Here is a 14,061-nt window from a genome sequence, read left to right as displayed (position 1 = left end):
ATGAAGCATGCACTCCAATATGTTTAAATGCTTTCCCCTTTGAGTTTATATAAAATTAAGCACATCTAACAAAATCATCTCTATTGCTACATGTTAAATAATTAGTTATATATATATATATATATTATTTTTATTTTGCCACAATGATATTTCAATATGATATTTTTAAATCATGCATTTAATTCGTATAAATAGTTGTCTTCTTTATCAATATACTGTAAAACAGAATAAAGAATAGGAAATTATATCTCTTCATAATGCATTAGTCATAGCGTCATTATTAAAAATGCTAAATAATCTAGCCACAACGTCACACTGTGGACACTCTTAATATACACCTAATCAATAGAGCTACCTACCACTTTTAAACAAATGCACCTGTTACAACATTTCTCCCTTTTTCTTTTGTTGTCATTTTGAGATCACCATTCAATTCCTAATTACTTTTCAAGTTTGAGATAAATGTGTGCTTTTTTTAATAATTGAATACTATTCACCTTCAGAATAAATTAAATATCATGTTACTTGCTGCAATATTAAAGTTTTATTAATTTTAATTTTTAAAATTAAGTTTAAGTATGCCAGAATAGTAATTTTTATGAAAAACATATATTTTATTAAAATACAATAAACACTTTTTATTAAAATATTATAATTTTTCATAATAATAACATACCTACAACTATGTCTTGCAAGTATATATGAATATGATGCAAACAAGAATCTAATATTTAATATGATTTTGTGTATTTTTATTTAATTAAATATACTTTTGTTTAAATAAAAATGAAACTAAAAATTCAATTTATACTTAAGCATAAAAGAATCTAGATTCATCAAATGAATGTTTACATAAATTTTAGTGTAATATATTTATTTGTGTAAATTTATTTTAAAAAGTTATACATACATGAACTCTTTATAAAACTTTTACATGGTTTAGTGGCAACAATTTTAAGTAAATTCATCTTTGAATTTACAAAACTTCAAAAGTAAACTATGTACAAGTTTGTTTTTTGCTTTTTTTAATGCGAATTACATTGTTTGGAAAAGCATAGGAGCAAAACCTCTTTCGAAGTCTTTATGAAGCAAGAAGGGAATTTCAATTGCTTTCTTCTTTCGAAAAAAATTTAGCTACCATGGTAGGAATGACATTCCTCCTACAAAAGTATGTTATTCTTATAACACAGACAAAAATAATAATACATTATGAATATAAATTTTTTCATATTATCAATTAATTAAAACTATTAAAAAATACATAAAATTTAAAAATGATTTAACACCTTCAAATAAATTAAAAATGAACAAAGGAAAAAAGAAATAAAAAGGAAAAAAATAATACAATAAAAAATAAACGTAAAATAACAATTAAAAGATTAACAAACCAGTATTAATAATTGATATTATCAATTTTTTTTAATTATATTATTATGAGATGTCACTTCAAAGTTTTTTTTTTTAATTTATTTTTGGTTTATAAGAAGTTGCAATAGCAAGGTTTGTTGTTCGAAGGAGACACTGACGCCCGCACCCACCTGTACTGCCATATTTGTATAAATATTTTCTTTTCCTTCTCTCTATTTTTCTTCTAAATCTAATCGGAATCTTTGCTAGTTAATCAACTTTGAGTAGATAAGACTCGTTGATGTGTGTCATCTCAAAGATTCAAGATTTTTGTAAGAAGCTCTCTCTCAATCAAAAGTTTCATTTATCCCCCGCAATTTTGTTAATATCTCAAATTTATGGGTCTTTGATCATTTGGGTGTGTGATCATCATCTTTATCTTAATTTAATTTTGATGGGGTATTGGGTTTAAGGTAGTTTTCGGGTTATACTACAATTCAGCAATGACCAAAGTGCTTTGCTTCCTCTGCGACTGTTGTTTATCTGAAAAGTGACAAACTTGAGTTTGATAGGCGATTATCCTTCTTCGCATCACTTTTCAAAATGATTTTTGTGCTATTTTTGTTACTGATATCTTTGATCAGTGAATTTTGAGATTACGTTAAGACTCATTTCTTCTGATTCCGGCTTCCCTTCGACCATTTTCTATTCACTTGTTGGTTCTTCGGTGAAATAATGGTTGCACTTTTTACTTTCACTGATTCAAGCTTTGGAAGTTTCCAGACAGGACTTCTTTTCTGGCACTTTATGCAATTGATGATAATAATATTAATATCCAATTTCTCTGTTGATTCAAAGTTTGATTGATGTTTTTGTAAATGACTGAGGGCTTATGGTTTTTTTAGGTGATGGTTAAGGACTGATATAATTTCTTTGGATGTGCTCCACTATTTAGGAAAAAAAAATTCAATTTTTTCTGTTCCATTTACTCAAAATTGCTCGCAAATTAATGCAGGTATTTGGAAATTAGTTTTCAGTTGAAGCTCTAACCATTACTAGCTTTACTTAATATCATCAGCCAATGGGTTCTGAAGGTCCTACAACACCGGTAACAACAATTCATGTGACTGGATTTAAGAAATTCCATGGAGTTTCAGAGAATCCAACAGAAACACTTGTCAATAATTTGACAGAGTTCATGAATAAGAAGGGTTTGCCAAAAGGTTTAGTTATTGGGAGCTGCAGTATTCTTGAGACTGCTGGTCAAGGTGCACTTGTTTCACTGTACCAGAGATTACAATCTGCCATAAGCGCCAATGACTCTGAATCTTCAAGTTCCAATAGAATTATTTGGGTGAGTTGCCCATATACTTTATATATAGCTTCACTATTCATGCGCATAGCTTTGCGTAATCATTCTTTTATGCTGGTATTTATGTAATTTTATCCTTAATTTGTACTTCTTGATTAATTTCCGGGTGATTCAGGATATATTATGTTATTCTAGCTGAATTAGCTTACATTTAGACAAAAGAGATGAAAATTGTAACTCATAAAAGTAAATATGACCAAGAACTATAACATTATCATCTGACATGATAGATAGCTTAATCAAAGAGTATTGAATCACATTCTTTGTTCCTTTCTGTAGGCATCAATAAAAATCTGCAGTAATAGCAGAGGAACCTAACACTGCTCCAATAACATAGAATATGCAAGGTTGAATGTTACATGGATAGAGTCTTTGTGACTACTATAGTATTACTCTATTAATGTCGATGTGCTCATTAAATACTATTATGCTGTGGAATAGGAATTCCTAGGGTACAATAACTTAACAAGTAACAACTGATTTATTCGACTATCAGTATCTTAACATTTAAATTGACTAGGTCCAAGTTCAGCTGTGAAGATCATTTTATTAATGAATTAGAATGAAACTTATATTTGACTTTAATTTTACTTCTACACATTAATTCAAAGGTTGAACTAAAAATAACAGCAGTGCACATTTAAGCATCTGAAGATCCTGTTATAGGCCTAAGAAGTGTTAGAAAGAATATTGAGGGAGTTACCAATTAACCAGGATTTTTCCTTTCTTAGCTTCAGGCATTTCATTATTAATTTAAATATATTTTCGTTTCTCCATCCCTGCAAGTTCTGCCCGTTTCTGATTTTTGTTCATTCAGCTCCATTTTGGGGTTAACAGTGGTGCAACAAGATTTGCTATAGAGAATCAGGCTGTCAATGAGGCTAATTTTCGTTGCCCTGATGAAATGGGATGGAAGCCCCAGGTGAGATTAAGTAGTGGTTCAATTTCAAACTTGATTTCATTAACAAGCCTTTAGAACTGATGTACAAGGAGCATATTTGCTGAAATTTCCATAATATTTATGTTGCAGAAAGTCCCCATTGTCCCTTCAGATGGTGGAATTTCACGAACAAGGGAGGTAAATGGACCACTTGTGTTTCACTTGCACTCAATTCCTAAATTAATGTGTAATCTTGGGCTTGGTGTTTACTCCTAATATAGTAAAATAATAATAATTATTTTTACGTAGAAGAGCATTTGTTTTTTCGGGTATCATTTGAAGTACTTTACTGTACTTAATTCTCTTGTGCTATTCTAAAAAACATTTTAAGGGCTTTTCAATTCTCCATGGGCCACATCAAATTACATTGTTGAGCTCCTCATTTTGCCCAAAACTGAAAGTGAGGTGGTATAGAGGAATTTAGTTTTACGGGTTGTACCCCTTGATGGGAGGCATATAAGGGTAGAAAGTTATTTATATGCTTAGATAACATGAAGAAAACCACTTCACAAAACATGGTTCGTTACTTGGTTTTTCTTATTGTATTCTATTCTACCCAATTTTGAACTGTCATGATCTCTTGTCCTAACTTTGTGCAGACTTCACTTCCTGTTGAGGAGATCACCAAAGCCTTGGTAGAGAAGGGATATGAAGTTATGTTATCAGATGATGCAGGTAGGTTTGTGTGCAATTACGTTTACTATCATTCCCTTCGCTTTGCGGAGCAAAATGGGATCAAATCCCTTTTCGTGCACGTGCCACTCTTCTTGACAATAAATGAAGAGACTCAAATGCAATTCGCTGCTTCCTTGTTAGAGGTGCTTGCTTCTATATCTTAGTATCATACACTCAGACCCTCAAAAGTGGGAGCTCGTATAATTGTTCTGGTGTTGGCATCATGTTTATCAAAGTGGATGAATGTATCTTCAATGAATTATTTATAATAAAAATATCATATTTAAAATGGAAACAGTTTGAAAAAAATGGTATGTGTGGTAGACTTGAGAGACATTTGCTCTATCAGCTAATGTTTCTGATTACAAGTTCCAGCACATTGTGATGGCAGTGGCATCTTCAATGTTTACCCTGTGAATAAATTTTCATCTTCTTTAATACTTTTTTCCCGCTAGATCATGCTTTAGAATAAGTGTATCCCGATATACATGCAGAATATGTTCCAATAAACTAAAAAGAGTTATATTATTTATATAATATTTACTTCTCTTTTTTATCGTATCAATTATCTTATTTCATATAATTCTCTCATCTTATTTCATATAATTCTCTCATTTCTCTTTTTATCTATCTTTGTTGTATAAAACATTATAAAATGCATGCAAATTTCTCAACTGAATTATATTGCATAACGTGTTTTTTCAGTTGGATGCTCAAGATATTGCTGAGGGCTGAAGCTATTCATAGCCCTGATAATTAATAATTCAACTTTGAATTTTAACACCCATTTTTAATTTTGTTTTATTATTCTTAACACTATATTCACCCATCTGGAAGTTCTTGGGCAGGATATCCTCAACAAGGTGTTGAGCTTCTGCGTATTAATTGAGGGAGAATTCATGTTTTAACCAACAATCCCAGCCAAAAAAAAGAGGGGAAGGGAAATCAAGTACTCAGTCTCAAAAGATTGAGGAAGAAATTCAAATTTAATTTAAATATACTAATTTTTATACTATCATTCAATTATAAATTCTGTGTCAATAATAATAATAATAATTTTAATAATTAATATAAAAAATTATATCTATAAACTTTATCTTGTTACTATAACATATTTATGATGCTTCTCTGGATACAAATTCTCTTTTTTTTTCTCCTCTTCCTCTCCTCCTTTTCACAAGCTTTCTTCTAAACTTACCTTCGACAACACATGGTAAGAAATAAGGTTTCCACGCTTCTTTTTTTCACTCCTCATTATACCTGACTTTTACGGTACGATTTTCTCTGCCCCTCCCCAATAACGATGTTGAGTGATTGATCATTTTCTTTTGGCCAGTATTTATATATTGTAAAACTTGACTTTGTATTCTTGTCTTTCCCGTTATCTTTATAGGAAAATAGTTGAGAGGAAAAAAAAACACAAAGAAAGATTTGTTTCTTTTTTATTTTAAATTTTATCATATAAAAGTTGGTATAAGAAGGAACATAACAAGATAGAGATTTTTAAATTAACTTATTTTATGTTAAAAAATTATAAGATTTTTTAAAAATAAATCTTAAAAATAATATATTTATTTTAATTAAAACAAGTAAAACTAGATATACTAAAACAATTGCCTCATTCAGATTGCATGGCAAATGCCATTTACATCGCAAAAACATTTTCCAATTTTTATTTGTTTTCTTCTTACTAAATACAATACCGAATAAAAAATTTCATTCATAAACTATAAAATAACATAAAATACACGATGACCTTTTTAGTTTCATCAATTTTCATGTAACCCTAATTATTTTTTGTTGTGTCACTTAAAAATTAACCAACGTTGGGATTGGGAGGTAATTTAAAAGAAAATAAAAAACATAGGACTCAAATCCAAAACACAAATCCTATTCATCTGGAGGAACACGTGAACATATCCATTATGGTCATGCACAACTGGGTTTCCCTCTAAGTGTCTTCAAGGTTCCATGGGCCTTCCAGCAAAATGGGTCTTTGGAAGTTTTTCCCAGTGAAGGACGCAGATCCACCCCCGAGAACGTGAGATTAACGCATGGAACGGAATCACTGCAAGCAAAATGCACCGCGGAGATCGAGCTTTGGTTGAAGCATTCCTTTGACTTGGAGAGGCAGTAGTATTGGTTTATTATTATTGTGTTTTCCGCACTGTGTCCATTTCAATGTTGTTGAAGTTTACGTTTTTTAACACAGCTCCTTCTCCATCAGTCCATGTTTTTATCCCAACTTATAAATGAGTCAGTAACTGTTACATTCGAAACACATGCTCGGGAATTATGTCTCCCAACACTACCAATGCTGCAGAAACCACAAAGAAAGAACACATATTATTAAATTTAAGTGACTTAATTAATTCATTTCTAAAAGTTAAAGTTAGTTTAAGATTATAGGTAGTTTAACGTTATGGGTAGTTTAACTTTAAGACAGTATAAACTTTGATACTATGTTAAAAATAAATCGAATTTAACTCATTGTCAAAAATTAGATTAAGAAAAAAAGTTATCCAAATATTATAAAGAAATTTTAATCATATTCTTAATTAATGCGGTATATCTCAACATACGTGTCTAATATAGTCATATTAGGTTGAAACTTGGAAGTTATAATTATAGTAGGAATTTAATTTTGTTTTTTTAAACTCTCTTAAGCTTGCAAAATTAATGTACCTTAATTATTCCATGACTTGGACCACATGTTATATTCCTTATGTCCACATTGTAACAACCGGCTCCAAGGGAGACACAGTCATCGTCTGTATACAGTGAGGATGATAAAGGGAGGGCATGATTGAGCTTGTTGGGTTTGCTCATATTGAAAGGGAACCTGTAAAATTATCGTTGGAAATGACTGAACTGTATATATTGACATTTTTGGTGTTCTCAATGTGAATTCTATCGGCTTTGCGACTTAGGGCATGTGAAATCATTTCTTTATGGACGTTTATGCAGTTATCAAACCGTAAATGGAATTCTGGGCTGTTGTTAATTTTGATTCCTGTGACAGTTAAATTGGAGCTCGTTAAAAATCTGATTGCTTGCATAGAAAAACTCTAGAGGATGAAAGTGTCAGTGCTTCATGCAATCGAATTCAGATAAAACAGCCTTCTACTATCTAAGACTTACAACTGGGCGATTATCACATGAACCTGAATATGTTCTTCCGTTAATTTTCTGTGCAAAGCAGAATCATCGATATATATTGGTCCGGTGGCATATATCAGAAAATTTAGTTAAGATAAAAAGACAAAGGAGAAGTGCTTATATACTTTTTGATGTCTAGAACAAAGATCCCACCATTTTTGTCCTCTGCCATCAGTAAAACCACCCCCTTGCTGTATAAATCCATTGATTCTGTCAAAAACTAGTCATCTCCTGCCGCTGTCTCTTGGCCATGACTTAGCTCCATCCAGTGACACAGTGGTTCCATCAATTTAATGTGACATAAGATAGAAGATGTGATGAAAAAAGATAAAATAAAAAAGTATTATATGAAATATTTTATGGATATAATATTTCTTTATCATACACATTCTGGGAAGAAATACATAATTAATTAAATGAATATTAATAAAAAGGTTAACAGGGTTAGCAAAACAACTTTTTTTAACGTTTATTTATCATTGACATATATTTATTAGTGTTTATACAAAATGGTATAGGCTTCAATTTTTATTTATTGTTTTATTTATAATTTTCTAAAGAATGTTGCTAACAAATGCTTTTCAACACTAAATGAAAAATTAACAATATTTTTATTAAAAATTTGTGTCTTAGTATAATTTTTTCATTATCAATACATTAAATTTTATTGGTACTTTCTTAATTAATATGTTAAGAGTACTCAGCATTTTTCTTTTATAATTTAAATAAATTTTAGTCAAATAAAAAGTGAGTTATAAGTGTGATATCATCATTTCTCAAGCGCTACATGCATGCACTAATCTGTTTTGACATTCATTACCGGAAAAATAAGCTCTGATATACAGGGCCCTATGAGATCTTGGGGCTTGGCAAGTTGTGTCTCAAGCCAACTTAAATGCTTTGTCATCAGATATACCATCCCCAACAGCGCCAATAGCTGTCACATCAACAACACGAAGCCCATAATTAGAGGGAGAGTATGGAAATGAATATTGGGATGATGGGTGTAAGTTCTTCTCATTTGCACAACTACCAAGTCTTCCATGGATCTTATTTGGGTATAACCATAACCAAAAACAAGTTAAAATATTAACAAAAGCTGAAGGTCTTTAACGTTTGGTTTATTTTGCTTCTAGCTAGCTAATCAAGATGAAAATCGAATGGGGTGAGCAAGGAAAGTTTATAGCTACTTATATAATATATATAGCATCTGCCATGCAAAACGAGCTAATTAATTACACTTCAAGCATTTTCAAAGAAACCACAACATTGGTGATTGATGAATGGATGGTGCAGATCAATAATGTATGGTTAACTGTTGTCTGTTATATGTATAGCAGGTCGAGGAATGCGCTCTGAATGTCATGATAATGGCAGAAAACCGACCGGCCCAACATTCCACATTCGTAGTCTTCAAAAAGTTCTCTGGAATACTTGTAAGTAAAGATGGCAATATATCTTCCAGTACAGACATTTTTCACTTTTACTTTTGGCCAAGATTTTCTTGTTCATATTTGGTATTTCGCATGATGTACATTATTTAGTGCCCCTTTAGTACACATAACTAGGTAATCAATATCCCATAAAAAGAAGTCTTTAAATCCATAGGCTAATACACTACACTGTATATATGTATCTTTAGTTAACGATATTGGCAAATACTGGTTAGCCAATTAGCAAAAGGTTACAAATAAAATTATAAGTAGACTATCCATGAATGAATATAATGTACATTAATTTAGAGATTAATTTTAATATTTTTGCTTTCAGGAATCAAATCGAAGAATTCTATATTTTTTTAGAATTAATTTAACATTTTAGTCAAAATGTAATTTATAAATGTTAAATAACATTTTCATTGCTTGACTTGTGATGTAAACCACTCGGCATCGTGACCATGGCGTGCCATGCGAATGCGATTCAAACCACTACAACAGTTGGACCAGTCACGCACCGAAAGGGAAAACAATGCATCTTGTAAAAGAATAGTATTATAATATTCTACCAAAACAAGAAACAAAGAGCCTTCTCTTCTAATTCCAACAACGTAGTGGGGCAGTTAACACCGGGTTTAATGGTTGATATCATTGCCAAAGTAGAAGAATATCTTAGTGGAGCACATAGAATATAATATTAGCAATTTAGCACACACAATATATCTTAATTAAGGTGAGATAAATAAATTCATCGGCAAACAGAAACTTATGGTGTATGTCTCTCTATTTTCCATTATAACATCAACAAAATTAATCAAAGAAAAACATTTAGACAGAAATTTTCAGCTTCAACATCATGTAAGTAGACAATTGGTCGATTCAATTTCTCAGCTTGTCTCATTGTGCTTCTGATCTACAACTCAAATATCCTGTAATATTACTCCAAAATGGGAGCTATATACATATGGTCAAACCCATTATAAAACGCATTTACTACGGTTAGAAACTCTTATTATATGGTGCAAGAATTGACACTTTGGTGAAGTTCATTCACAGGGAGCCACATGTTTTGTTGTTCTTATTTATCTTTGATTTGATAGTAGGTTCGTGGCCTCATGCTCTATGAGCATTTCAGGTCAAGGAAATTATTTATTTCTTCCCTTCCAGCTCGGATAGTCTCAGTTTACACTGTTCACATGTGTTTGACTTAAACCATTTTTTAATGTGAATGTGTATCTTGGTGCTAGTGAACAATTATACAAGTCTCTAGAGTTTTTGGTTGTACACGGATCTGTCTAGTGTATGAAACATTGAAACATATATATCAAGTAAAAGAATTAGGATTTTTTTTATAAGAGTGGAACAATTATTAACTATTAAATTTTATTTAAAATAAATGATATTAAAATATAAAAGTTATATGACGTTTAAAGTAGTCAGATGACTTCAAATAATTTTTATTTTAATTATTCATGTAAAATTTTATGATAAATATTTTTTAACTAAATACATTTTCATTTCTATTTAAAAAAGATTATTAATAAGCTATATGTTTAAACGTATAATTTGTTGCTATACAACATTTAAAGAACAAATGATAGAGCATTGCTAAATAGTACAAGATTTTAGATACGAAAATCTTATAAAATAAAAAATAACCAATGAGAACAAGCGTTTATGTGAACATAAATAAAAAAAATATTATTAAATAAAAATAGTCAATCAAATTTAAGAATCATGGTATACGAATTTGTGATTTACTGAAAAGGATTTTTGTAAATAATAATATAGAATTTGCTACTTGATCTTCAAAATACATATATACGAATAAGTTATATCTTTTTATTTATTTATCATCTGCTCGATCATCTTAGTCTTAACACAAAAGAACATCATTTTGAGGTAACGTTAATGGATTTCCATCTAAGAGGCATAAAAGTGGCGGGCTTGTGAGTGTCTGCACAACTCCATAAGCATTCCAACAAAAGGGGTTGACCAAAATCTTGCCCTCAGCAGGAAACAGTTTCACTTGAGATAGCGTGAGGTTTGTGCATGGAACAGAATCACTGCAAGCGAAACGCATAGAGGGGGATCTCACATCATAAGTACCTCTGATGTTTGAGTATGAAACATTCGAAATTGAAACCGCATTGCTCTGGTTGAGACAATTCTTGGTGGGGCAGTAGTATTGGTCTATGATTATTGGATTACGGACAGTGTCCATGTAAATGTTTCTGAAGTTTACCTTAGACACTGCTCCTCTGCCACCCTGCCATGTTTTAATCCGAACCCCATTATCAGAGTGTTTAATAATTGAGTCACTGACCATTATGTTCGAGACACAAGCTCGCGAATTGTAATTTCCTAGGCTGCCAATGCTGCAACAAAGCACAATGACAACTCAATTAATATGCCTCTTTTGTTTACTATTATTGAAAAAAAATGTTAACATCATCCTTAAAATAGTTTTAAACATTTAAAAAATATTTATTATATAAAGAATATATATAATATATTTTTTTTAATTTTTTTAATGTATATCTATACATTAAGAAATTAAGAAATAGTAAACTTTTATTAAGAGTTATAGTATTTAATGTGTTAATATATTGATTTTTGTGATAAATTATATTTTTTTAATAAAAAAAATGATTATACACCTTACGATACAATTTTTCTCCCAACTTTTTCAAAATCAATTTTATCTAGCTTTACTCCAAACACTAATTAAAGTGGCACATAATTTATGGTCACTTGGTAAGGGTAGGATCAAAGCTATTGAAGCTCACACGAGTCACAAATGTAGTAGATTGAGTGGAGTACCTTACCTTATTCCATGACTTGGACCGCATGTTATATTCCTTATGTCCACATCGTAACAACCAGCTCCAATGGACACACAGTCATCACCTGCAAACAAACAGTGATGCCAAGGTTGGAAAACGGAAGGCATAATAGAGCTTCTTGGCCTCGCACATACGAAAAACGTTATAGTAAATTTGTAGAATTACCGTTGGAAATTACTGAATTGTAAATACTGACATTATTTGTGTTCTCAATGTGAATTCCATCAGTGTTGGGACTCAGAGAAGGTGAGGTTATGATAAGATTTTCAACATGCACATTTTGACAATCTTCAAATCGGAAATGGAATTTCGGACTGTTCTTGATTCTTAGTCCTTCCACTCTCAGATTGGAGCTCATAAAGAATCTGATGGCCTGCATAGTGTTCAAAAATTCAATGACAACTTTCAAGTTACTTGCAGTAAAAAATAAAATAAAATTCTACCAACATACTTTTTATAACATACTATTGACTAAAATTTATTAAAAATTACAGAAATTATGTGACCCCAAAAATACTTAGTCAATAGTTAAAAATGTATTAGAAAAAAGTGAATTAGAAAATACATTGCTAACGTTACTAAAAAATTTCTGAACTCAACAAGAAGAGATGCAACTTACCACAGGGCTATCACATGGACCTAGTTGTGTTGTCCCATTAATTCCCTGTTAAATCTAAAAATAAGTAAGGGAAAAACACTAGCATGAGTGGCGTTAAAAAGTTACGAGACATAAGAAAAAGTTTACTTTGTGTGATTTGCATGGGAGACTCCACCATTTCTCTCCTCTTCCATCAACAAGACCACTTCCCTGCATTAACATTCCATTGATTCTATAGAAAACCAGCCATTGCCTCTTGCTTCTATTCAATGGCCATGAATCAGGTCCATCCGGGGGCAAAATAGTGCCATCAACCTTTTGTAAGTCCAACAAGAAAATAGCAAGAGAAAACCATCAAAATGTAACCATACATTAATAGTAAATTATATACCTAGTCTTTTGCTCTTACAGAATATCTTCAAGAAATTAAAAGTGAATTTTTTTTATGAAAAATTGTTGTTAATGCATTTCCATCGTGATTTTCAATACATTTCAGCATAATCTTAAAAAAAAAATCTTATGACTCTAATGAGCAAGATCCCACATTTATTTTAGTAGCATGGTGAAATTACCTTAAAAGTGAGGTTAAAATTACAAGGCCCTGTGAATATAGTAGACTGTATCAGGAAGATATGAGCTTTTGGAACAAGAATAGTTCCTGATTCTTCAGCATGACATGCTGTATCCCATGCCAACTTAAATGCTTCTGTATCATCAGAGATACCATCCCCAACAGCACCAAAAGATTTTACATTGAAAACAAAGGGTCCATTGGCACTTTGGCTAACAGCCTCAGGTGAAGGAGAAGGTGGTAATGAAATAAGGGATATTGGAAGCCATTGATTCCCTTTTGCATTACTGTCAAGTTTTCCATGAATTGTGGGAAAGAACAAACATGTGAAGACAATTAAGAAAACTAGAGTGATACTCTGTAAGAGCATCATGTTTGGTTACTTAAAAGCTTTGTAGCTAGTAGGCAGTAGCTATGAGAAGCAAATGAAGCGAAATATTTTGCTATTTATAGTACCATAAGAAATTTGTTAGTGCTCCTATATCACTAGGCATGCAAAACTAACAACATGTTGGTCATTATCATTGGCTAGACATAGTGATGGTATAGAGAATCAAGGCGCGCACACATCAGAACGGGGTCAAGCAGCAAATTGTGTGACCAGTTTGATTAAAACTTCAACTTGCAAGAGATCACGAGTGTCGAGCTAAGGATATTGCAGAATGAAGTCACTTATAAACTAGCTAGCAATCAGAGAGCTTAGTGGAAACAACTTTTGTTGTGGACTTGTTTGAGTCTGACATATAAATTGTAATAATGACACAAACCGACCTATTACATTTAAGGAATTGAGAGTGGCACTCCAAGGCAATATGTTGAGTCAATTGTGGAAATTTTGACACAAAAAATGACTTCCTAAGGGGATAGGACCGATAGGTGCTTTGTTGCTATTCCTGTTATCCTCATTCACTCTCAAGTTCAGCACATTGAAATAACTAGATACAAAGCAAGTACAATAATGAAACACAACAAAAGCATCACACTTCTCGTGGGAACAATATAGTTGCCCTTAGGATATATCATAAATTTAAAGAAGTTACTAAACATATTATAAGTGTATTTTAGTTTAGTCGCCTCATTGCTCTTAAGTGGTCCCTTCTAAGTGATGGGGTTGACA

The 14,061-nt window shown here is 31.5% G+C and overlaps 2 protein-coding genes and 1 pseudogene across 4 annotated transcripts; 1 reads left to right on the top strand and 2 right to left on the bottom strand.

Annotated features, from left to right (window-relative positions):
* The first annotated feature begins 1,508 nt into the window (after positions 1-1,508).
* On the top strand, positions 1,509-4,892 carry LOC113862832 (pyrrolidone-carboxylate peptidase-like). 3 transcript variants are annotated; one of them, XM_027496068.1, is made up of 6 exons: positions 1,521-1,679; positions 2,206-2,251; positions 2,361-2,701; positions 3,537-3,641; positions 3,750-3,797; positions 4,259-4,768. In XM_027496068.1, the coding sequence occupies exons 3-6, from the start codon at positions 2,429-2,431 to the stop codon at positions 4,496-4,498; spliced, it is 666 nt and encodes a 221-aa protein (XP_027351869.1). In that variant the 5' UTR covers positions 1,521-1,679; positions 2,206-2,251; positions 2,361-2,428; the 3' UTR covers positions 4,499-4,768. The 3 variants fall into 3 exon arrangements, with proteins under 3 accessions (XP_027351868.1, XP_027351870.1, XP_027351869.1); XM_027496067.1 differs by lacking the exon at positions 2,206-2,251 and having other exon boundaries at positions 1,509-1,679; positions 2,363-2,701; positions 4,259-4,892; XM_027496069.1 differs by lacking the exon at positions 2,206-2,251 and having other exon boundaries at positions 1,513-1,679; positions 2,426-2,701.
* Positions 4,893-6,263: 1,371 nt separating this feature from the next.
* LOC113861080 lies at positions 6,264-8,538 on the bottom strand (annotated as a pseudogene).
* Positions 8,539-10,805: 2,267 nt separating this feature from the next.
* On the bottom strand, positions 10,806-13,317 carry LOC113861078 (polygalacturonase At1g48100-like). The gene is made up of 6 exons (XM_027493685.1): positions 12,946-13,317; positions 12,521-12,688; positions 12,395-12,439; positions 11,941-12,148; positions 11,758-11,839; positions 10,806-11,307 (listed from the first exon to the last, which is right to left on the bottom strand). The coding sequence occupies exons 1-6, from the start codon at positions 13,315-13,317 to the stop codon at positions 10,806-10,808; spliced, it is 1,377 nt and encodes a 458-aa protein (XP_027349486.1).
* Positions 13,318-14,061: the final 744 nt, after the last annotated feature.

This window comes from Abrus precatorius, unplaced genomic scaffold, assembly GCF_003935025.1.
Source record: "Abrus precatorius isolate BTA unplaced genomic scaffold, Abrus_2018 Scaffold3, whole genome shotgun sequence".
NCBI classification, from domain to species: Eukaryota; Viridiplantae; Streptophyta; class Magnoliopsida; order Fabales; family Fabaceae; genus Abrus; species Abrus precatorius.
Note: the sequence above shows the minus strand (reverse complement) of the source record. Positions and strands in the feature narration are given on the sequence as shown.